General features: G+C 41.1%; 1 protein-coding gene across 7 annotated transcripts in view; it reads right to left on the bottom strand.

Annotated features, from left to right (window-relative positions):
* arap2 (ArfGAP with RhoGAP domain, ankyrin repeat and PH domain 2) overlaps window positions 1–23,438 on the bottom strand; it is a 413,638-nt gene that overhangs the window by 107,937 nt on the left and 282,263 nt on the right. For all 7 annotated transcript variants that reach the window (XM_068036991.1, XM_068037024.1, XM_068037005.1 and 4 more), the window contains 4 exons: window positions 19,998–20,064; window positions 17,676–17,839; window positions 8,594–8,806; window positions 1,953–2,058 (listed from right to left, as the gene is read on the bottom strand). In XM_068036991.1, the coding sequence (XP_067893092.1) occupies window positions 1,953–2,058; window positions 8,594–8,806; window positions 17,676–17,839; window positions 19,998–20,064 (550 nt within the window). The remainder of the gene's footprint in view (window positions 1–1,952; window positions 2,059–8,593; window positions 8,807–17,675; window positions 17,840–19,997; window positions 20,065–23,438) is intronic.

Raw genomic sequence — 23,438 nt, 5'->3', positions numbered from 1 at the left:
GCTAACCCTTATTTTCCATTCTCCTGCTTTTCACCATAATGAAATGGAAAGACACAAGTCTGCCTTAGTGCAACAACATGCCCAGTGTTTTCTCGCATAATTGTTTGATGTCACGTACAACAGAAATACCCAAGTGACGCAGTAGCTTGCGGTCACGGCCACTCCTACGAGTTGCTCCCGCTATGGTTGAGGAAGTAGTGGAGGCAGACTGCTTGCTAGTGCCTGTCTGGGACTGAGATGCCCGTGGGGATCAGCTTCATTGTGGCAGTGCCAGGGGGACGCACACCATCAAAGGCTACTGCACAGGCATCACTGCGGGGCAGGCTCTGTCACAGGACCTAACTCTGGAGTTGTTTTGTCCATTGGAGGGGCCATGGGGGTGGGTGATGATGCCAGAACTCTGTGAGGGATGGCCTCCTCATTACCATCTGTCACCTCCTCAGCCCTTTTATGGCACCCTTGTTCGCTAGAGGGAAACACCCGCTGGGGCACAGCTGGCATTCACTCCTTGCTTCTTTGTGCCATTTGCACCACTGAGTGGTCAATGCTACAGACTGCGGCCTGCATATGGCTACATATGGCTCTCCGTGAGGTTGGCCATTCTCTCAGTGGAGGAGCTCAGACACTCATAGCACTGAGTCATTGTGGAGCCTGGAGTATGGCAGCAGCACTATATTGGATTGGTGTTTGAGTCAGTACTGTGTAGCAAGGGACCATCCAGAAGGACGCTGAACAATCTGGTCCTGCACAGAAAGGAAGATTAAACAACCTTAAAACCCTGATGCAGGTTAAGCTCGTGGCATACAGATGTGTTCAAACTGCTCTCTTTCACTGTCATGAACCACGAAATGTACAATAGCGGAACTTCTTTCAAGACAAGAGATCCAAGACTGAGCATCAAGGTGAATTTATGGCAAGAGGTTGCAGCAAACAAGGACTCTGACCTACACTGATTTGCCACTGAGTACCAGAGTGGATCCATGGAGTATTATTTATGTCCATGCTGTATTGAGAAAGATGATGGCGATTCACTTGCACATCTTATGGTGAGTTATGATGAGTATGGGTTTAATTCTTAACTACGAGTTCAGAAGATACCATGAGCTCTTCACAAGCATAAAGTAAAGCAATACAATACAGTACAATTGGCCTCAATGTTCAAAAGAAACATCACTCAGGGTTGTCCTTGTTTCGAACCAGGTGCTTCTGCTGAAAGTACACCAGCAGATGATGGTTAAGGACAGGTTCAAGGCTGGCTGTGATGCTTCCCATAAATAAACCACCTTTTCACATGCAATTATCTGGATTCAGACATGAAAACAATCACTGGACAAAGTATCTGAGGGCTTCCAGCATTTGGAATCAACACTCCAACATCAGTCACTGCTTTCAGAGGAGGAGAGAAAATAAAGGAAAACAAAGATACTCAGCTGGTTTCAATGAGATTTGATATTTCAAATTGAAATAAGGACGGGCACTGCTTCGGAGATGCCAATCAGGGGCACAGCTAGGGAGCTTCTCCATGGATTTCATAGGCATCTTATTCATTCCTGAACACTCATCCAAACATGATCATTTTCTGCTTCTGTTCTGACCAAGCAATCTCTAAACAAATGGGATTTGATAGATCTTAATATGGAGGCTGTTTATTTACTCAACTAGAGATATTAGCAATAAACAGACTTCGTGTAAAATATGTAGTGAACTAAATCCTCAGATCTTGCAGTCACCATTTTGAGGAATTGTACCCAATACCAGAACAAACTGTATAAACTACTAACCAGAAATTACCCAATAACTGCTGCATTATTCTATTGCAAAGTACCTGCTAAATCATGCCTATTCCTCAGAAGAGCAGATCTTTTCCATGTATATCCATTAAAGATATGGATCCTCTTAAATATGAATAATAAGGGAAGATTTTGTTTACGCTGAAAGCTAATTTCACACACCTGTAGAGGTGACCAATCAGTGCTGCAAGGGTAACCCGGTTGACACGTGGTAAAGTTTGTATTAACATTCGGTACTTTTCCAGTCGTTCCTGTTTATCTTGTACATCTAGTAAAAAAAGATCGTTGGGTTAAGCACAAGCAGAAAGTTCATAAAAAGACAATACATCAAATGGACTCAACACGACTGAACTGTGTAACTATATATAGACTCAGAAATATTCTTTTACAATCCCGATTACCACACTGCCCTTTCTGGTTGTAAAGTTACACACCATCTTCACGAGCAAAACTCATTATGGGGTGGTGCCCTTAGTGACATAGGTAACAGGTTGCTGGGAGTTGTGTATTCTCTCACAGGGCTCCAGCTGAACTCACTTTAATGAGATTATAAGCACTTCATGGCATGGAAGGTTCCGCTTAGAATTCTACAGGGAGTTAATTTCCACTTTCCTCTAAACAAACAAAACTTTTATGCAATTCAGCTTTCAGTGAATTCATCCAGCAGCTCACTGAGCACACACAAAATACCTTTGCACTCTGGGGCTTTATGATTTATGGAGCTCACTGTGATTTGTGGATTGGGGTTTGTATCTCACTTCACTGCAGCCTTTCCTAAAATTACATTCCTAAAATATCCACAAGAAACATGCAAACATAAATTCATGATGTACTTGGATTTGAAAATGAGATGCATTCAAATACTTAGCTTGAGATGAATAAATATAATATATATATTGTTGTGGTGACAGAAGCTAAAGTAAGTGGAAGACATGATAGGGGGTTGTGCTGATAAAAGAGCATAAAGGGGCAGAATTTAAAATCACTAAGCCTATGTATGTGATATTGATAAATGCCAATTTTGCTAAATGTTTAATCATTTCAGGATTATCCACCTTTCACAGGTGTTTAAACATATCAAGTTATATGTTCTAAAAAGCACTTTGTTTCTTGACTTGTCCTAAAATTAGGACAAGGTTAGAAAAAGCAGTTGCGATGCTGGCAGTCTTCTGGCATTTGTAGAAAAAATTCCACTTTGCATTAGCAAAACTTTAGTTAGCATATGTCAGGTGACATACTCAAAACAGAATTTGTGCTCCAGAACCAGTTGCGCCTTTAGCCAAGCTGTTTCAGTACAGCTACAGCACTGGCATTTGCCTGACAATGTGGAAAATTGCCCAGGTATGTCCTGTCCACAAAAAGCAGGACAAATCCAATCTGACCAATTACTGCTCCATCAGTCTATTCTCAATCATCAGCAGAGAGATGGACGATGGCATCAACAGTGCTGTCAAGTGGCACTTACTCACCACTGCACAATTTGGGTCCTGCAAGGACCACTTGCCTCAGACCTCATTGCAGCCTCGGTCCAAACATGGACTAAAGAGCTGAATTCCAGAGATAAGGTGAGAGTGACTGCCTTTAAACATCAGTGCAGCATTTGACTGAGTGTAGCATCAAGGAGATGTAACAAAATTGAAGCCAATGGAGGTCAGTGGGGGTGGGAATCTCTACTGACTGAAGTCATACCTAGCACTAAAAAAAGATGTGTGTAGTTATTGGACCCAATCATCTCAGCTTCAGGACATCGCTGCAGGGGTTCCTCAGGCTAGTGTCCTAGGTTGAACCATCTTCAGCTGCTTCATCAATGGCCTTCCTTCCATCATAAAGTCAGAGTGAAAATGTTTGCCAATGAATGCATAGTGTTCAATCCATTTGCAACTCCTCACATACTGAAGCAGTCCATGCCCACATGCAGCAAGACCGGGACAACATCCAGGTTTAGGCTGATAAGTGGCAAGTAACATTCACCCACATAAGTGGCAAGTAACATTCACACCACACAAGTGCAAGGAAATGACCATCACCAACAAGAGTCTAATTACCTCTCCACGACATTCAATGGTAATATCATCAACTCCCCCACCAACAACATCCTGGGGGTCACCATTGATCAGAAACTTAACTGGAACCACAACATAAAAATACTGTGACTACAACAGTATGTTACAGGCTGGGAATTCTGCAGTGAGTAACTCATCTGACCCCTCAAAACAAGGCACAAGTCAGGCGTGTGATGGAACAGTCACCACTTTTGGCTGGATGAGCATATCTTCAACAGCTGTCAAGAGGTTCAACAACATCCAGGAGAAAGCAGCCCACTTGATCAGTGGCCCATCCACCACCTTAAACATTCACACTTTCCATCACAGTGGCAGCAGTATGTAACATTTATAAGATGCACTGCAACAACTCGCCAAGGTTTCTTCAACAGCACCTCGCAAACCCGCGACCTCTACCACCTGGAAGGAAAAGGGCAGCAGGTGCATGGGAACACCACCACCTGCACGTTCCCCTCCAAGTCACACACCATCCTGACGTGGAACTATATCGCTGTTCCTTCGCTGTCGCTGTGTCAAAAACCTGGAACTCCTTCCATAACAGCACTGTGGGTATACCTACATCACACGGACTGCAGTGGTTCATGAAGGTGGCTCACCATCACCTTCTCAAGGGCAATTGGGGATGGGCAATAAATGCTGGCCTCGCATGTGAATGAATAAATTAAAAAAACAAGGAATGAAGGTAATGTTCTGTTGCAAATGCAAAACCACAATTGCTGAGGTGTCAGAGACAGACTAGAATTAAGGAGGTGCAAAGTGCAGAACATAGTTATCTATTCAAACTGGCCAGACAAAAGCCAGTAAACACAGTAACATAAAGACCTGTCGGATTTATTTATGTTACGTTCAAATCTTGATGCTATTTGTTTCTGCTGTAACACACAAACCAGATGAATCAAGTAACTGCGTGAGATGCGTGGTGCTTTGGTGTCTAAGATGGGGACTCCCTAGCTACCTGGTGATACAATTAAATATCAGCGACCCACGTGTCATATGACACTGTCATGTTGTCTAGATTTCAACAGCAAGTGAAATATGATCAGCTTTATAAGTTGCAGCATTCTTACCTTGCCAGTACTAATTCACATCATTTCCTTCCACCAGGGCTTTTGAGTGTGCATCAAGAGTCCATGAACCTCATGGATGACAAATCCTGAGAGAAAGTGATTCCTTCTAAAGTGCACCATCGCATGCTTACCATGCACCAGCTCAAATGCTCACTTCAGTGGGACCAGTAAGGCAGATAGTGCGGTTTTCAGCTGGAGACTTGCACTTTACAACTGAGCAAGAGTTAATGGTGGTAAAAGGGACAGCAGTGGAGAGTCGGCATTGGAGAGCGCATCTGGGTAGAGATGCTGTCCCTTGGTGACTGTTGACGAAAATCATTAAGAAGCAGCAGAAAATTTGCAATGTGCTGACAGGCCTTCTAAGCACACTATGATTGCAGAGAGAATGGAGGAGTCTGCTTAAACATGAGTAGGTTGATGTTGTAGGGCATTGCAATGATGTGTTTTTGCAAGGGTAGAGTGGAGGTATCTGTGGAAAATCAAATGTGGCAATCAAATGAGTCTATGCACATCTTGATCATATCCATGCACTCTCTGGATGCCAACATATATCAACTGCCTTAAATATAATAACTAACACCTTAGCCTTCTTAGTCTTACAGACCCACAATGATCTGCACCAAAGTGCTCTCCAGCAGAGTGCTAGGAGTGAAGTGCGGATGGCCCATGAGAGGGATAATGACGAACAGGGGACATGGAAGTGGCAACTTCACTTAACGCGCTTCCACTTCTCATTCATTGACAAACCCCACCCCTAGCCAATACCCAACATGCTGCCTCGTGTCCCGATGACCAAGTCTGCACCCACACAGATGCAGGTGGAAGTCTTTGGAGGAGCCCTCATAGGCTCCAAAACCTAGAGGAAGTTGGCCAACAGCATTTCAGCAGTCAGAGCAGGGATCTGAGCAGTCGGGCCCTACCTCTGCTGAGGCCACAGGGGTTGCACCACATAGAAGCAATAGGAATACAAGAGTAAAGATGAGTTGTTGCACAAGGTAATGCACATGGATGCATGAGAAAATGGTATGTTGTGAAGTTTCTGTTCTTTAGTAGAATCACAAATATTATTTTTCAGCATTTTCCCAATTTTCCCATTCTTGGTTGCTGGGTGGCAAGTTGCTTTTTAACTTGTTTGACAAAGAATGGGAAGACATGAATTATCAAGGACCAATGGGGGAATGTGCAAGGAGTGGTTAGTTGTGTGCAGGACTGTTTTGTGTCAGTGGCATTGGGGAGGGGAGAAAGAGTGGCCATTGCATGTGTTTCTGACATTAGTCCATTGCTGCAACCTAAGTGAATCTCACATTAATAAGAGCATCCCTGGTAGCAATGTGAACAGCTGGTGCTGCATTGCCCTCATCACCTTCCTCCTCAATTTCCTTCTCCCTGGGATCCTCTAAAGAGGCTATGTGTCTTTTAGCTTGTCCTCTTGCAGCTGTGCAATATTTTTCAGGACGTAGCACATTACAACCATTTTGGGCACCATGGCTGGCGCGTCCTGAAAGGCACCTCCAGATCTATCCAGGCACTTGAAACACATCTTCAGCATGCCAAAGGCCTGTTCAACCACACATCTTGTGGGCATATGGCATTCACTGAAGTTCTGTTGGGCTTCATTGGTTTGGGTGACAGGTGTCATCAGCTATGCTTTAAGTGGGTATCCCTTGTCTCCTAGCAGCCACCCCTTAAGTGTGCTTCCAGGTCTGAAGATGGTGATCAGGGAGCTTGGATTGTTGCAGGGTGAAAGCATCATGGCAATTGCCCAGGAACCTTATTCACACCTGCAGAAATATCTTTTTGTGGTTGCACACCAGTTGTACATTGATGGAGTGGATGCCCTTGCAGTTGCCTGGTTGATGTAGGTGTGTGGGCTGCCAATGGTGCCCTGCACCTGTGAAAAGCCAGCCAAAATCACAATATCAAGTGCCTGTTCATTTTGACTGGCATCATGCAAATGAAGTTTGCATAACTGCTGGCCTTGGCAAACTACCCACCAGTCATTGTTATATGCATTTGTGGGCCGCCAACCCGAGCTCCTTATGTTATGTCCCAGGCAGAGCTCTGGAAGGATCTGAAGGCAAAAAAGCTGAGGGTAGTGTTGATTTTCACAGCCACTGGTGAAATGTGGTCACCAGGTGCAGCAGAGAACATATCTTCTTCAAGGAAGCTGCAGATGTCTGCCACCACCTGATAAAACAGTCTAAGCCTCCTGAAGTCCTACTGTTCTGACAGATCTAGGAAGTGCAGCCTCTGCTTATAGACCCTGTTTTGTGGGTAATGCCTCCTGCAAGCTGTACCTCTCTGCCGTCCAGCTACAGATCTCTGAACACCAGGCGGCTGCTGCTGCTGATCATATTACCCCACTCTAAGGTCCAATCTCAGGCAGCCAAGGCGCCACCCATTCTGCTGTGATTCAGAAAACCTCCAAAGTTCAGCAAGTAAACTCTCAGCAAAAGTACTGTGAAACACCCTTTCCCATGAGCAGGCAAGAAAACAGCTGTGAGTACTGAGTATTTATTGCAGTATTTCCATGAGTTTTAATCAGCCCCCCTCAATTGCCATTGTGTTCTCATCATGCTTTTACTGGTGAGTTTCAGAAAACATGTTAAATTTGCAAGTGCATTGTAATATCGTTCCAATTGAGCAATTAGCATATGCCAATAGATCTTTCCTTTCCCAGGTGTTTGCACACAACTATTCTAATACACTCAAGTTAGATGAGGAATTTGACTGGTTGGAGCAGGTTTTCCGACATGGTTGCATTTTTGTTGCCTTTAACCCCCTACCCACATGCAAACTCATGCGCTTCTCCGGGTTAAAAATCTCCTTGAAATGTCTGAAGAAAAATTGTATTTTAAAAACCCTCTGTACCGAGCTGACCTTTGTCAAACTTACCAATTTATACACAAGTATTTAACACCAACTTTACAACAAAAAAAGAATTTGAATGCCACATGAACATCTGATAAAAAGGTACTCATAAGTGTAAATAAATGTAAGTTTAGCATGTGCACGCAAGGATTTATTTCTTTTCCGTGTGCCCAGAAATCTCTAAAGGGAAACTGCACATTTTTGATTTTCTGATCCTGGTGTACAAATTAGTTTAACTGACAGTATATCAGCTAACAAAAGAAACCTTGGTATAGAGGTTTTTTTTCAAATGATTCATCTTATGACATGAAAGCCAAGATATTCCTGGAAAGCTGCTATGGTGTTGGAAGTGATATGGGATGGGAGTGGGATTTCTGCTCAGTCCAGATGCTGCCTCTGGTCAGAATCCTTGGTCTATACTTTGGATGGTGGCCACTGCATATTGGGTCAACTGGAATGCCTGTCCCAGTGGGGGAGATGGGGGGGGGGGGTGGAGGTGGTTTTCAGGGAAGGAAGAATTTTTCTGCAGCATATTGGAGCTAGCTCAGCTAGATGAAGTCGAAGAAAGAAGGTTTGAAAGTCTTCATGCAGGCATCCAGTGTGTCTGAGGCAATTGGTGGAATTTAGAATAGAATAATATTAGTACACAGACATACAGATCTAATCCATCACTGATAGTGTTGATGTATCTGTATGTCCCATCAGAAGGTTTAACATCTTTGTAGCATAAGGCATCATTAATTTTGCTTATATTACAAACAATAGATTATAAAAAACAGGATACATAAATGTTATAAATTACCTAATGCAGACAACCAATATGGGTATAATTCCTTGGTAAGCAGAGCATCGTCTATTTCAAACAGAAATCTCTTCATCACATCTGCTACATCACCTAGCTGATGTTCCCCAATTCTCAGCTTCACATTTCTGGCATCTTTTCTAAATTGATCCAGAAGCAGGTTAACTCTTGATGGTGTGCCGTTTTTTTGGTAAATTCCTTCACAGCCAAGCCCTAATGATGAATGAATTATATTTCATTAAACAGACACATGAAATACAGTTCCATTTTATTTAGGAAGAGGGACCAAAGGCTGCATTCAACAGAATTCTGAAAACGTGTTAAAAAGTTTGTGTTAAATAAAGACTCATAACACAGCTACACTGGTAAGTCTAAGCGGTAAAGAAATCGTCCCAAGGGCTACAGAAATGTGCTAAAATACTCATGATCTAAGCCTGGGAGAATCAATGCAGACAATTAGGAATCACTTCTGTAATTTGAAAGGGAAGCACTTTTTCACCTCATTTTAAATCTACACTTCCAGGCATAATAAAATGCAAATTTTTGATCTTTTTGGCAGTATCAAAACAGGCACTAATTGACTGTGTGACTCTTGCCTTCCACCCCATCACAGACCTTCCCTTTTGTTCTTTCTTCCTCCCCTATTTCCCTGCCTCTGATGCTTTAAACATGATCTCTTTCTCCAGTTTGGCTGAAAGGTCATCAACCTGAAATGTTAACTGTTTCTCTCTCCATAGATGCTGCCTGGTCTGCTGTGTATTTCCAGCATTTTCTGTTTTTATTACTGCTGTGTGACTTATTTGACATGGTGGTTCCATTGCACAACTACTTCATTGATAAGGAAGACAGTAAAAATAATCCTCCACCAAGTGGCTATTTTTCCAGTTAGTCACACAAAGGATTTTACCCCAAGTTTAAAAATAAAAATTCTTGGAGATGCCTATATTCTATAACAATACCAAACTTAAGACGATTCCTGGCCTCTGAATGACAACAATATGAAGTGACCATTAATAATGAAATACCCAACTGAAAGTCATTCTACCCATCTTGAAACCCCAAACTCAGCATCACCTAATCATCATATCTGAATTTATTTAGCCATTTAACCTCCTTTTCTTTAAGACATTGGCAGTATCCTGCATTATGAGCCTCAGCCATTTGGCTTCATTTCTCAGTAAAACAAATTTGCATAATGAGTGAATAGTCCCTAGAGTTTGAACAACTAATGTGACTTGAGTAACAGACTATAAGAGAACAAAACCAACTCATTGTAAATAAAGGCTGAAATTCTGCCATGTGGATGGAAGAAGAAACCTGATTACGTAAGCGCGTCCAGTTACCTTTTCAAGCCACAAAGCAAAAGCATGCAGTCTGAAATACAATTCGTATTTATGACCTATATATTTTGTTCCTCTCCATGTTTTCTTAAAAGAAACTGACTTTTATACATCTTCCTCCACCCATGAGGATGAGACATTCATTGACCAGCTAGCAGGAGGCACTATTTTCAATACTATGCTGTAGAACTTAGTTACATGCAATTATGGGCACGTTTGGGTTAAACAGGAAACATATTAATTATTAATAACAATGGATTCTACTGTTCTCCTATAATGCAGTATGAAAAATACCACTCCTATTGATATAGTAAACACTTGATTGTGCTTGGACATACATCTAAATCATCTACATCCTTTCATATATGGAGATACACAAAATAGAAGTGGTTCAATACATTAAGTAAAAAGATGTATGTTGTGCTGTGCCTGGTTATGACTTGCAGCTCACAATAATCTACTCTTCAGGACAAAAGGATAATGGCATGGTCAGTTCCTGAATTGAGTTTAATACTGGCTTGCAAACATTTTAGATCTATCAATATATCAAGCCAACATATATTTATGACTCCTTCTATAGAATATAAAATTTCAGAAAGAGATTCTTCCATTAGCATAAGTAGTTGTGTAGGCGAGTCACTGAACCTTACAGACCAGGATGTGTCATGTTTTGTCATGCTATTGATGGAAGTGCTGGAATCAGCTTCAGTGCTCCTGGTGCAACTCAACACCATTCAAGATGGAGCAGATCACACTTGATTGGCACCCCTGCTACTGAACTTAATACTGAACTGCTAAACTATGGCGGCAGTCTGTATTATTTAGGATGCAGTGCAGCAACTTACAAAGCTTACGTTGACAGCACTTCCCTGTTCTGCAATCTCTACCACCAAGGAGTGCAAAAGCAGTAACATTATGGGAACAGCATCACTTCCAAACTCCCTCTAAGTTGCACATTATCCTGACTTGGAGGTATATGCAACTGTCTTTGATGTCTCTGGGTCAAAATCCTGGAATTCTATATGGAACACCATAAGGTCTGCAATGGCTCAAGGAGACTGGCCATCACCTTCTCAAAGTAACTAGGAAGCTGCAGTCAGCTACATCCCGAGAGCTAAATTTAAAGAATTATTAATTTCAAGTCATTTAATTGCTCCAATACTATTCTGACAAAACAGTAATTATCTGAACTGCTGTATGGAATAAATACGGGCAAACAAATGAAGGCAAAAACTAAAATTAATTAGTTATTGTCACTGATCTTGTATTTAGAACACAAATATTTTATAAAATATACATATGCTAATCTTTTTGTAGCTGATTTCTCACTTGAAACCTGCTTCAAATTGATTCTTGACCACTAGGTTTTCCTTCTCTCTGATGTTTTCATATTTTCCCCAGGCCACCCCCTTCCAATAACTATACACCCTTTATTTCTTGAATGCCTTAATATTTTGATCCATTGCTCGACTAAGGTGTAGTTCTATATTATTTTACTTATTATTTCTCTCTGTGCTGGTATGTTGTAAAAAAATTCAATATGTTTTCTTTTTCTGATTGTATTAATTTGCCCATTCGCCTCTCATGTTCCAATACTGATGCACACAAAATGTCTACTTGTCTTTAATTCTACAGATGGTGACTGGCTTGACGTACAGTTCCTGCATTTTCTGTTTTGTTATTTTCTCCCCTCATTTAAACGCTGATGTTTGTTTTTATTATTAAGTTCATAATCTTGTTGGAAAAAATAATGCCACATGTATCCACATTATTGTCATCAATGTATTTTCAGCAGAGAAATCAAGGTCCAATTCCTCCTTTGCCAGTTGTATTGTTTCCAGAAACTACAAGCTGACTAGGAACCATTTTATTTTCTCCACCCGATTTTAAATGTGGACATTATTTCTGTGGAGGTAATAGCTGTACACAGATGCTGTTGTTGTCAAATTTAAGGATCCCAAAAGAATAGGGTTTGGGTATTCTTGATGTGATTCCCAGTGGCTGCAGGTCCACAGCACAAAAAATGCCTATAATTCAGTTCTGATTAATCAATCATACTCAGGGAGGCTGTAAAAACATATATGTGGGAAATGGAAATGTCACCATAGTGTACTGGGGCATGCTCTTCCCATTCTGGAGTTGAGGCATGAGTACTGGAAAATCTATATTGTAACTAGGCTATTCTATGAATGATCAGAGAGTGATTGATATAGTCACTTGTTTTTGATTTTCCTCAACTCAGCACAATAATCTGTCAAAATGAAGTAGAAAATGTGGAAACAGCAGTTTTTGAAGGGGACTCTCAGTGCTGCTTGTCTGCACTGAGTGCTGCTGGTGGGCACAGAGTATGCAGCAGGGAGTTTGGTAAGGAGGGGAACTAAGAATTAATTTTAAAAATAATTACATTAACACAAGAAAAGATGGCAAGACAGGTGATGTGTCACAGCTGCAGTATGTGGGAGCTCCTGGAGTCCATGGCAGCCACGTCTGAAGTAAGTGCCTGCAGCTTGAGGAGCTTCGACCTAGAGACACGGAGCTGGAGACCGAGCTGCGGACACTGCGATGCATCGGGGAGAGGGAAAGTTACCTGGACACTTTGCTCCAGAAGGCAGTCACGCCCCTTAGGATAAGTTCATCTGTTTTGGTCAGTGGTCAGGGACAGGAGGGTGTGACTGCGAGTCAGGCAGGCAAGGGTATTGAGAAGGTGGAAGTGGAGGAGCCATGTTCTTTCAGCATGTATGGACAAGAGTGAGAGCTGTAGTTTGGATGAGCAGACTGACCATGGCACCATGCGACAGGAATCCGTACAAGCGGGGGGGAGCAAAAAGGAATGTAGCGGTAGCAGGGGACAGTAGAGCGAGAGGGATTGACATTGTTCTCTGCAGTAAACACTCTGCAGGGTTCGGGACATCTGTTCAGGGTTGGAGACTTACAGCGGGAGGGAGAGGATCCAGTTGTCACGGTTCATTTAGGTACCAACAACATAAGCAGGATAAGGAAAGAGGTTCTGCTTAGTCAGTATGAGGAGTTAGGCACCAAATTAAGAAGCAGAACCTCAAAGATAATAATCTCCGCATTATTACCTGAGCCACGTGCAAATTGGAGTAGGGCAAATAAGATTACAGAAATGAATGCGTGGCTCAAAGACTGGTGTGGTAGAAGTGGGTTCCGGTTCGTTGGGCACTGGCATAAGTACTGGGAAAAGTGGGGACTGTACCGTTGGGACGGTGTACACCTGAACCATGCTGGGACTGGTGTTCTAACGAGCCACATAACGAGGAAAGTAGAGAAGGTTTTAAACTAAATAATGGGGGCAAGGGATCAAATTTGGGAAGATGTGGTAAATCAAAAAGTAGAGACAAGGCAAGAGAGAAAGGGGAATGGGAATGGGAAATGATAAACAGATTGCGACAGGAAGGGACAGTGAATACAAATCTTAGAGTAAATCAGCAGACAAGGCTACAGGTTACAAAAACAATAAAAAGGACAAAACTAAAGACTCTGTATCTGAATGCACATAGTATTTGAAACAAAACAGATGAACAGATAGCACAAATAGAAAGAAATAATTAGGATCTGATCGCCATTACAGAGACATGGCTTCAGGATGACATAGATTTGGACCTGAATATTGAAGTTTACATGACATTCAGGAAGGACAGGAAGCGAGGAAAAGGTGAAGGAGTGGCTCTGTTAATTAATGATGGTATTAGCGCAATAGAGAAGGATGACTTAAGTTCAGGAAACCAGGACATAGAAGCGGTTTGGGTAGAGATGAGAAATGATAAAGGTAAGATGTCACTTGTCGGAGTGGTGTACAGGCCCCCTAACAGTAACCAAATGGTAGGATGGGGTAATAAGGAATAAATAATGTGCGCTTGTCAGAAAGGTACAGCAACAATCTTTGGGGATTTTAATCTACATATAGACTGGAAAAATCAGATAGGCAAAGGTAGCCTAGATGAGGAGTACACAGAATGTTTTTGGGATAGTTTCTTAGAACAGCACATTCTGGAGCCAGCCAGAGAGCAGGCTATGCTGGACCTAGTATTGTGCAACAAGACTGGAGTAATTAATGACCTCATAGTGAAAGCACCCCTAGGCAGCAGCGATCATAATATGATTGAATTTTACAGTCACTTTGAGGGAGAGAAGAGTGCGTCTAAGACTAGTATTTTAAACTTAAATAAGGGCAATTATGAGGGCATGAAAGCAGAGCTAGCAAATGTGAACTGGCAAATTAGGTTAAGGGATAGGTCAATAGAGGTGCAGTGGCAGACATTTAAGGGGATATTACAGAATACACAGAATAGATACATTCCAACAAGAAAGAAAAATTCCAAGGGGAGGATCCACCATCCGTGGTTAACTAAAAAAGTTAAAGATGTATCAAACTTAAAGAAAAAGCATATAATTGCGCAAAGATGGGTGGTAGGTCAGAAGATTGGACAGAATATAAAAAGCAGCAAAGAATGACTAAAAGATTAATAAGGAGGAAAAAATTACAGTATAAGAGAAAGCTGGCTCGAAATATAAAAAACAGAAAGAGTTTCTATATATATTTTAAAAAAAAGAGTTAACAAAGTGAGTGTTGGTCCTATAGAAAATTAGTCTGGGGAATTGATAAGGGAAAATAAAGAGATGGCAAATGAATTGAACAGGTATTTTGCATCTGTCTTCACCATAAAGGACACCGTAACATCCCAGAAATAGCTGTAAATGGAAGGAAGGGAGAAACACAAGAAAATTACAATCACCAGGGAAGTGGTACTAAGCAAATTGATATGGAAAATGATAAACAGACAGTGACAGGAAGGGACACTGGGTACAAATCTAAGAGTAAATCAGCAGACAAGGCTACAGGTTACAAAAACAATAAAAAGACAAAACTAAAGGCTCTGTATCTGAATGCATGTAGCATTCAAGACAAAACAGATGAACTGATAGCTGCGGATTGACAAGTCCCCAGGTCCTGATGGACTTCATCCAAGGATCTTAAAAGAAATGGCTACTGAGATAGTTGATGCATTAATTTTAATCTTCCAAAATTCCCTAGATTCAGGAAAGGTTCCGTTAGATTGGAAAATAGCCAATGTAACTCCTTTATTCAAAAAGGGAGGGAGACAGAAATCAGGAAACTACAGGCTAGTCAGTTTAACATCTGTCTTAGGGAAAATGTTAGAAGCTCTTATTAAAGATGTTATCGCAGGGCATTTAGAGAAATTCAAGGTAATCAGGCAGAGTCAACATGTTTAACCAATTTATTGGAGTTCTTTGAAGAAGTAACATGTGCTGTGGATAAAGGAGAACCAGTGGGTGCACTATACTTAGATTTCCAGAAGGCATTTGATAAGGTGCCACATCAAAGGTTATTGTGGAAAATAAAAGCTCATGGTGTAGGGGGTAACATTTTGGCATGGATAGAAGATTTATTAGCTAATACCACACAGAGAGTAGGCTTAAATGGGTCATCTTCTGGTTGTCAAGATGTAACGAGTGGTGTGCCACAGAGATCAGTGCTAGGGCCTCAGTTTTTTACAGTTTATATAAATGACTTGGATGAAGGGACTGAAAGTATGGTTGCTAAATTTGCTGATGGTACAAAGATAGGTAGAAAAGTAAATTGTGAAGAGGACATAAGGAGGCTACAAAGGGATATAGATAGGTTAAATGAGTGGGCAAAGATCTGGCAAATGGAGTATAATGTGGGAAAATATAAATTTGTCCATTTGGCAAGAAGAATAAAAAAGCATATTATCTAAATGGTGAGAGATTGCAGATCTGAGATGCAGAGGGAACTGGGTGTCCTAGTGCATGAATCGCAAAAGGTTAATATGCAAGTACAGCAAGTAATTAGGAATAATTAGGAAAGCTAATAGAATGTTATCATTTATTGCGAGGGAAATTGAATACTAAAGTATGGAGGTTATGCTTCAGTTATACAGGGCATTGGTGAGACTACATCTGGAGTACTGTGTACAGTATTGGTCTCCTTATTTAAGGAAGGATGTAAACGCATTGGAAGCAGTTCAGAGAAGGTTTACTAGACTAATACCTGGAATGGGCAGGTTGTCTTATGAGGAGAGGTTGGACAGGCTAGGCTTGTATCTGCTGGAGCTTAGAAGAGTAAGAGGTGACTTGATTGAAACATGTAAGATTATGAGGGGTCTTGACAGGTTGAATGTGGGAGAATCTAGAACTAGGAGTCACTGTTTCAAAATAAGGGGTCGCCCATTTAAGACAGAGATGAGGAGAGTTTTTTTCTCTGAGGGTAGAGTGTCTTTGGAACCCCCTTCCTCAAAAGTGGTGGAAGCAAAGTCTTTAAATATTTTTAAGGCAGTAGATAGATTCTTGATAAGCAAGGGGGTGAAAGTTTATTGGGGGTAGGCGGGAATGTGGAGTTGGGGTTACAATCAGAACAGCCATGATCCGCCATGGCGGAGCAGGCTTGAGGGGCTGTGTGGCCTACTCCTACCCCTACTTTGTATATTTGTAAGCATCCATGGAGAGAAAAGGCAATCCAAAATGGCAGGTGTGGAACATCAAGGCCAGAAGATAGTTCAGATGAACAGCGTTTAAAAAGGCACAGAACAAAGTAAAGGGTAAAGGAAACACACAAAGGAGAGAAAAAATAAAAGAACTTCTTGTAAGTTGCTTCAGTGGAAAACAGAAGATGGTTAATTGCAGAAGCAATATTAGCATGAGACAATAGGTGGCACACTAAAGAGCGATCAAAGAAAGTAAAGACATTAATGAAACACAGAATGTGTGAAGAGCTGAAGAAGTGGGAAAAAATGATACTGGAAATAAAAGCACACAAAACATGGCTCCAGCAGCTCAGGAGCCTGGAAGGAAAGAAGAGTTTGTCCACACACATATATGCTGACTCTCTCACTAGTACAGTGGTCTGATGGACGATCTTCATCCCAAGCAGCAATTTGCCCATCCCAACACTCCACATTAGCAGGTGAGAACCATTTCTCACCTGGATAAGCCAAGGAGTACAAAATCAAAATGATCAAGTTACATATATGGATAGAACGAGTAGTTCTAGTGGTCTGATTTCATATCCAAAGGAAATTGGGTCTGAACTCCTGCTTCAAGTATTACTTGAGTTTGGTTATCCCTAATGGATGAATGGAGTTAGCTGTGCTTTTAATAATGTTACTGGATGTAATGGGGAGCACTCTTTATGGCCAGAGGGGGAAGTGGGGGTGGTGGTGGGGCTGGAATTTGGGGGATGAGCAAGTTTGAAATATAACAAGCAAAAATTAACAGGAGAATTCTCTCATCTCCTTTAATTTATGTGGAGAGGTACTAATGTTGGCTGTGGAAAAGTCCATATCCCACATTACCTCTGCCTCCTGAGGCTGGGGAAAGGGAATGAATGAAGTATGTTCCTTGGCTTATTTTTCCAGTTATCCTTGCAGCTATTTGCAAGCATTAAGATCAATAAAAATAGGCTTATTTTGAAAGTTGCAAATTGAGCACTGGTATGTTGGAGGTACATGTGTTTCAACACTGAAATTAAATTAACTGGAATAAGTGTTTCCATTTCCAAAATGAACATTACAACCAGCCATTTGCAGCCAACTCAGTAGGAACAGCTTACTGAAATCTGTTGCCACATTTGTCAAACAAAATACTTCAAAACTATAAAACATATGGATGGAATTGCTTTTGGCATTAGGAAGCAAATCCGTGTGACTTGCAATGACACCCTGTAGAATGAGCTTGCTTACCATACTGTGTAACAAACGCTATGCAGCTGTCCACGATGATGGGAATGTCATTTTTGCTGAGCTGTTGGTCTCGTAGTGCATTACCATCTGTACCTGCTGCTTTCCTGATGGCGTTGTGCCAAACTGTGAAATCCAATTTCGTATGACCATGGATGTATAAAGTTCTACAAGGTTAGAGAAAAAACTTTTAGTCCTTGATGAAATGTTCCTTTTGTACAATTTTGTCTTACTTTGCGGGGAATCACTATTACAGCATTAAACTAATCACCTGAATCTGGAGATTAAATTATAATTGCGTAATTTGGCCTGGCTATCCATTTTTTAAACTTTAGGTATTAATAGATAGGGCAAATTATTTAAGAATTCACAGAAAGTCAACTCCACGCAGCGATGAAAATCACAAATAAATTCTTTGTTGTGGATGCCATTGCTGATCAACTAAATAGAACATCCTACTTGACATCTGCCACAACAGCAGTGACTGGAAAGAAAGCACCTTCCCACCTTCCACAAGCACAGGCACAAATCCAAATTAATGTATTTCATTCCAAACACTGGCAAGCGTTCATGCATATATATATATATATAACATTTTATACACACACACACATCTTACCAAAAAATGGATATATTAGAGTAAATAGACAAATAGATAAATAGCAAATAATCTCAATTTAAGCTTTAGGTGACTACAAAATGCTTAAAAGTTAAGGCCAATCTTTTATTTATAGTACTACCCCCATTTTGCAGAAGAAAATGATAAACATTTTGATTTTTTTCAAATTGCTACTAGTGTGAAGCCCATCAGGTGGGATCTCCCTCCTTCCTAAGCTGCTCCAGTGCCATAAATTACAGCCAGTATTCCAAAGTGTCTTCACTACAAACATGGGGGCCAGTATTTTAAATCAGTCGAAGAGCTGCTGGTCCCAGGAAACCACGCCATTAAAGATTTTCTCTTCCACTTTCTCATTTGATCACCTTAGTGTGATTATTTTTTGCACTCACTTCCACACCCTCCATTATACACCATTTAACCAATGGCATTCACAGAAGTGATTTAACTTGGATTTGACTCAGTTTTGATGGCAGTGCCTGTGCTAAAGGATACTAACAGTCGGTGAAACTTTGTGTTGCTGATGTGTGCATGTACATACATTTAGAACACAAAGGACTGGAGTTTCTGCAAGGTTTTTTTCCCACCTTAATTTGCCTGACATTGGCCAAATCTGTACAAGCACAGATTACGTCCAGTGCAAATCGTGCTTTCGTGACCTTTCCGCTAGTTTAAAAATACATTGCATAGCAAGCTGACTCCACCCACAAATCCGGCCACACCCCAGATCGATTTAATCATCTTTGCGAGTGTCGGCTCATTTGCTGGCCTTCAAGAATGCTCTAAAAATTAAGCTCTTAGGTGCAAGACACTATTAGCTATGTTTTAAAAGCATTTTTTTTGTTAACTATTATGCACCAATGTAACTAAAAAATCAATAAACAACCATTTACTAAAGTTATTTTCAGTTATTTAAAATCTGGCTACTCACAGATGGTAGACTAGACACTTTGATTAAGAATGCTTATTTTTGTGATAAACCCACTTTCAGCTGTATTAATAAAGCTGCAACAGGTTACCACTCAAAATATATTAAAGGTTGTTAATGCAAATTTTCAAACCTTTAAAACAATTTTGTTCTATAATGCTGCCAAATTTTGCATTCAGAGATATAGAAAGAGTTTGAGCAGTAGCTTGAGCAAACAAAAAAACACTTCTTAAAACAAGCACAATTTTGGGTGTAACTTGCTCCCAGATCTTCAATTCCAGCAGAAGTAGAAACTCTTTGACCACAATGTAAATATGTCAGCTGATTTAAGAAAGAAAATAGTCATTATAAACTCACAATGTTATCTGGGTACATCAAGGCATCAATCTCATTGAAGGGATTTGACTGCATTAACATGTTACTCTCGTACTACAGGAATTCAAGTATTATCACAGAACACTGGAGTCTGAATAAGGAGGTATTAACGGAAGATCAGCACAATTAGAAAAGTGTGCTTGGTTGTAAATAGATTTCATAAAATTTATTTTAAAAAATGATAATCCGCAATTTGCTAAAATAAAAGTGTTTTTAAACACTAAAACATTTGAAAATAATACAGTTGATCAGCCAGAGGCCTTTAATTCTATCTTAGCAGCTGCCATTTTACATAAATCCAGATAAAAATCTCTAAAAAGACACAGCACAGCATACAAGAAAGATGCTGGATACTTGGTACATGCAGATGTACATAGAATAAGGATAATTTAAACTGATTCGCTACCTTCCTTTTTCTACCAGTAGTAAGACATCCCTCTTCTCACCGTGTTTCTCAGTCTGAGTGCTGACAGCTGTGAATAGAATGACAGGAACAGGTGAAAACTGGACATCTTTATTGAAAATCTTATGAGAAAAACCCTTATGAAGCTTTCCTAATAGTGCAGCAGGAACATAGGAACAGGAGTAGGCCATTTAGCCCCTCGAGCCTGTTCTGCCATTCAATGAAATCATGGCTGATCTGCAACCTAACTCCATATACCCACCTTTGCTTCACATCCTTTGATGACTTCAGTTAATAAGAATCTATCAACTCAGTTTATTTACCCAGTGAAGAACCCAGGTTCGATCCTCAGCTTTAACTGATCTACCTCTCTCAGTTGCTGTAAGCATGGGAGTGCAGGAATTGCTTTCTTTTCTTCAGAAATCCAAAGGAAGAAAGAACTTGCATTTCTATAGTGCCTTTCATAACCTCAGGACATTGCAAAGTGCTTTACTATTGTAATGTAGGAAAAGTGGCAGTCACATTGTGCACAGCAAACTTCCACAAACAGCAATGTGATATGACCAGATTATCTGTTCTTTTGATGTTGATTGTGGGTAAATACTGGCCGAGACACCAGGGATAACTCCTCTGCTCTTCTTTGCGATACTGCCATGTGATCTTTTGTGTTACCTGAGAGGGTAGATGAGGCCTCAGTTTAATGTTTGATCCATTAAACATCTCCAACAGTGCAGCACTCCTTCAATACTGCACTGGAATGTCACCTAAGTTTTTTTTGCTCATGTTTCTGAAGTGGGGCTTGATCCACAACCTTCTGATTCAGAGGCGACAGTGCTACCCACTCAGCCATGACTGACACCTTAGGGTGCCCACTCCAATTCATAACATTAACCTTTGCTGAAATACTCATGTGTGCACATAGGTCAAGTGACAACAGTATCAGCCTCGGCTTTCATTGTCACATTGGCTGTCGGCATTCACTATCTTAGCATGAACAGCCAATTAGAAACACTGAAGCCCTTAAGGCACTGTACTCTAATGATAAGCCAATACCTCCAGGATAGGAAGGAAAGGTAGGTCATAGAGTCATTTACAGCACAGAAGGAGGCCATTCAGCCCATCGAGTTCATGCTGGCTCTCCACGGAGCTATGCTGTCAGCCCCACTCCCCAGCTCAATTCTCATAGGCTTGTAAGTCTATTTCTGTCAGGTGGCCATCCAACTTCCTCTTGAAGTCTATGATAGTCTTCACTTCCACCTCCCTTGCAGGCAGCGAGCTCTATGTCATTACCACCTGCTGTAAAAAGGTGCTTCCTCATATTCCCCCTGCATCTTTTGCCCAAAACCTTCAATCTGTGTTCCCCAGTCCTTGTTAATGGGAACAGCTTTTCCTTGTCTAAGTTATCTAAGCCTGCCATAATCTTGTACACTTCCATTAAATCTCCCCTCAATCTCCTTTGTTCTAAAGAGAACAAACCCTGCTTTTCCAACCTAACCTTATAACTAAAATTCTCCATCCCTCGTAAATCGCCTGTGCACCATCTCAAGGATGCTCACAACCTTCCTGAAGTGTGGTGTCCAGAACTGAACACAATACTCCAGTTAGGGCCTAGCCAAAGCTTTATAAAGGTTCAGCATAACTTCCCTCCTTTTGTACTCAATGCCTCTATTTATGAAGCCCATGATCCCATCTGCTTTACAAGCCACTCACTCAATATGTCCTGCCAGCTTCAAAGATCTATGCACATACACCCCCAGGTCCCTCTATTCCTGCACACTTTTTTGAACTCTGCCATTAAGTATATATTGCCTCTCCATATTCCTTCTGCCAAAATGCATCACCTCACACTTGTCAATATTAAATTCCATCTGCCACCTCTCTGCCCATTCTACTAACCTATATCATCCTCACTGTTAACACCAGACTCTGAAGTGTGGCTGTCAGCAAATTTTGAGATTCTATTCTGTATTCCAAGATCCAAGTCATTTATATATATCAAATAAACAAAGGTCCCACACTGACCCTCGGGGAACACCACGGTCTACCATCTTCCAGTCTGAAAAACAACCCTTAACTACAACTCACTGTTTTTTGTCCTTAAGCCAATTTTTTATCCAATTGGACACAGACCCTCCTATTCCATGAGCTTCAATTTTGTTAACCAACCTTTTAAGGGGTACCTTATCAAAAGCTTTCTTAAAATCCATATAAATATCCACAACATTCCCTTCATCAAGCTTCTCTGTTACTTCATCAAAAATTTAAATTAGATTAGTCAAAGGTAAAATAAATTAGGAGAGAAAACTAGTAATTTCAAAAAAGCATGAAGTTTTATATTCAGAGTTATACAGCACAGAAACAGGCCCTTCAGCCCATCGCGTCTGCGCCAACCATCAAGCACCCATCCAATTTAATCCCATTTTCCCGCACATGGCCCATAGCCTTGTATGCTATGGTGCTTCAAGTGCTCATCTAAATACTTCTAAAATGCTGTGAGGGTTCCTGCCTCTACCACCTCTTCAGGCAGTGTGTTCCAGGTTCCAACCATCCTCTGATAAAAACATTTTTCCTCAAATCCCCTCTCAACCTCCTGCACCTTATCTTAAATCTATGTTCCCTGGTTATTGACCCCTCCACTAAGGGAAAAAGTTTCTTCCTATTTATCCTATCGATGCCCCTCATAATTTTGTATACCTCAATCAAGCCCCCCCTCAGCCTTCTCCGCTCCTAGGAAAACAACCCTAGCCTATCCCAGTCTCTCTTCATAGCTGAAGTGCTCCAGCCCAGGCAACACTATGATGAATCTCCTCTGCACCCTCTCCAGTGCAATCACATCCTTCCTATAATGTGGGGACCAGAACTGTCAACAGTACTTCAGCTGTGACCTAATTAGCATCTTGTACAGCTCCATCATAACCTTCCTGCTCTTATATTCTATGCCTCGGCTAATAAAGGCAAGTATCCCTTATGCCTTCTTAACCACCTTATCTACCTGTGCTGCTGCCTTCAGTGATCTATGGACAAGTTCACCAAGGTCCCTCTGACCCTCTGTACATCCGAGGGTCGTACCATCCATTGTATATTCCCTTGCCTGGTTAGTCCTCTCAAAATGCATCACCTGACACATCTCAGTATTAAACTCCATCTGCCACTGCTGTGCCCATCTTACCAGCCCATCTGTATTGCCCTGTAATCCAAGGCTTTCCTCCTCACTATTTACGACATCACCAATTTTTGTATTATCTGCGAACTTACTGATCATACCTCCTACATTCACGTCTAAATCATTAATGTGCACTACAAACAGTAAGGGTCCCAGCACCGATCCCTGTGGTACACCACTGGTTACAAGCCTCCACTCGCAAAAATAACCCTGAACCATCACCCTCTGCGTCCTTCTACTAAGCCAATTTTGGATCCAATTTGCTAAAATGCCTTTAGCAT

This window comes from Heterodontus francisci, chromosome 1 (genome assembly GCF_036365525.1).
Source record: "Heterodontus francisci isolate sHetFra1 chromosome 1, sHetFra1.hap1, whole genome shotgun sequence".
Classification (NCBI taxonomy): Eukaryota; Metazoa; Chordata; class Chondrichthyes; order Heterodontiformes; family Heterodontidae; genus Heterodontus; species Heterodontus francisci.
Note: the sequence above shows the minus strand (reverse complement) of the source record. Positions and strands in the feature narration are given on the sequence as shown.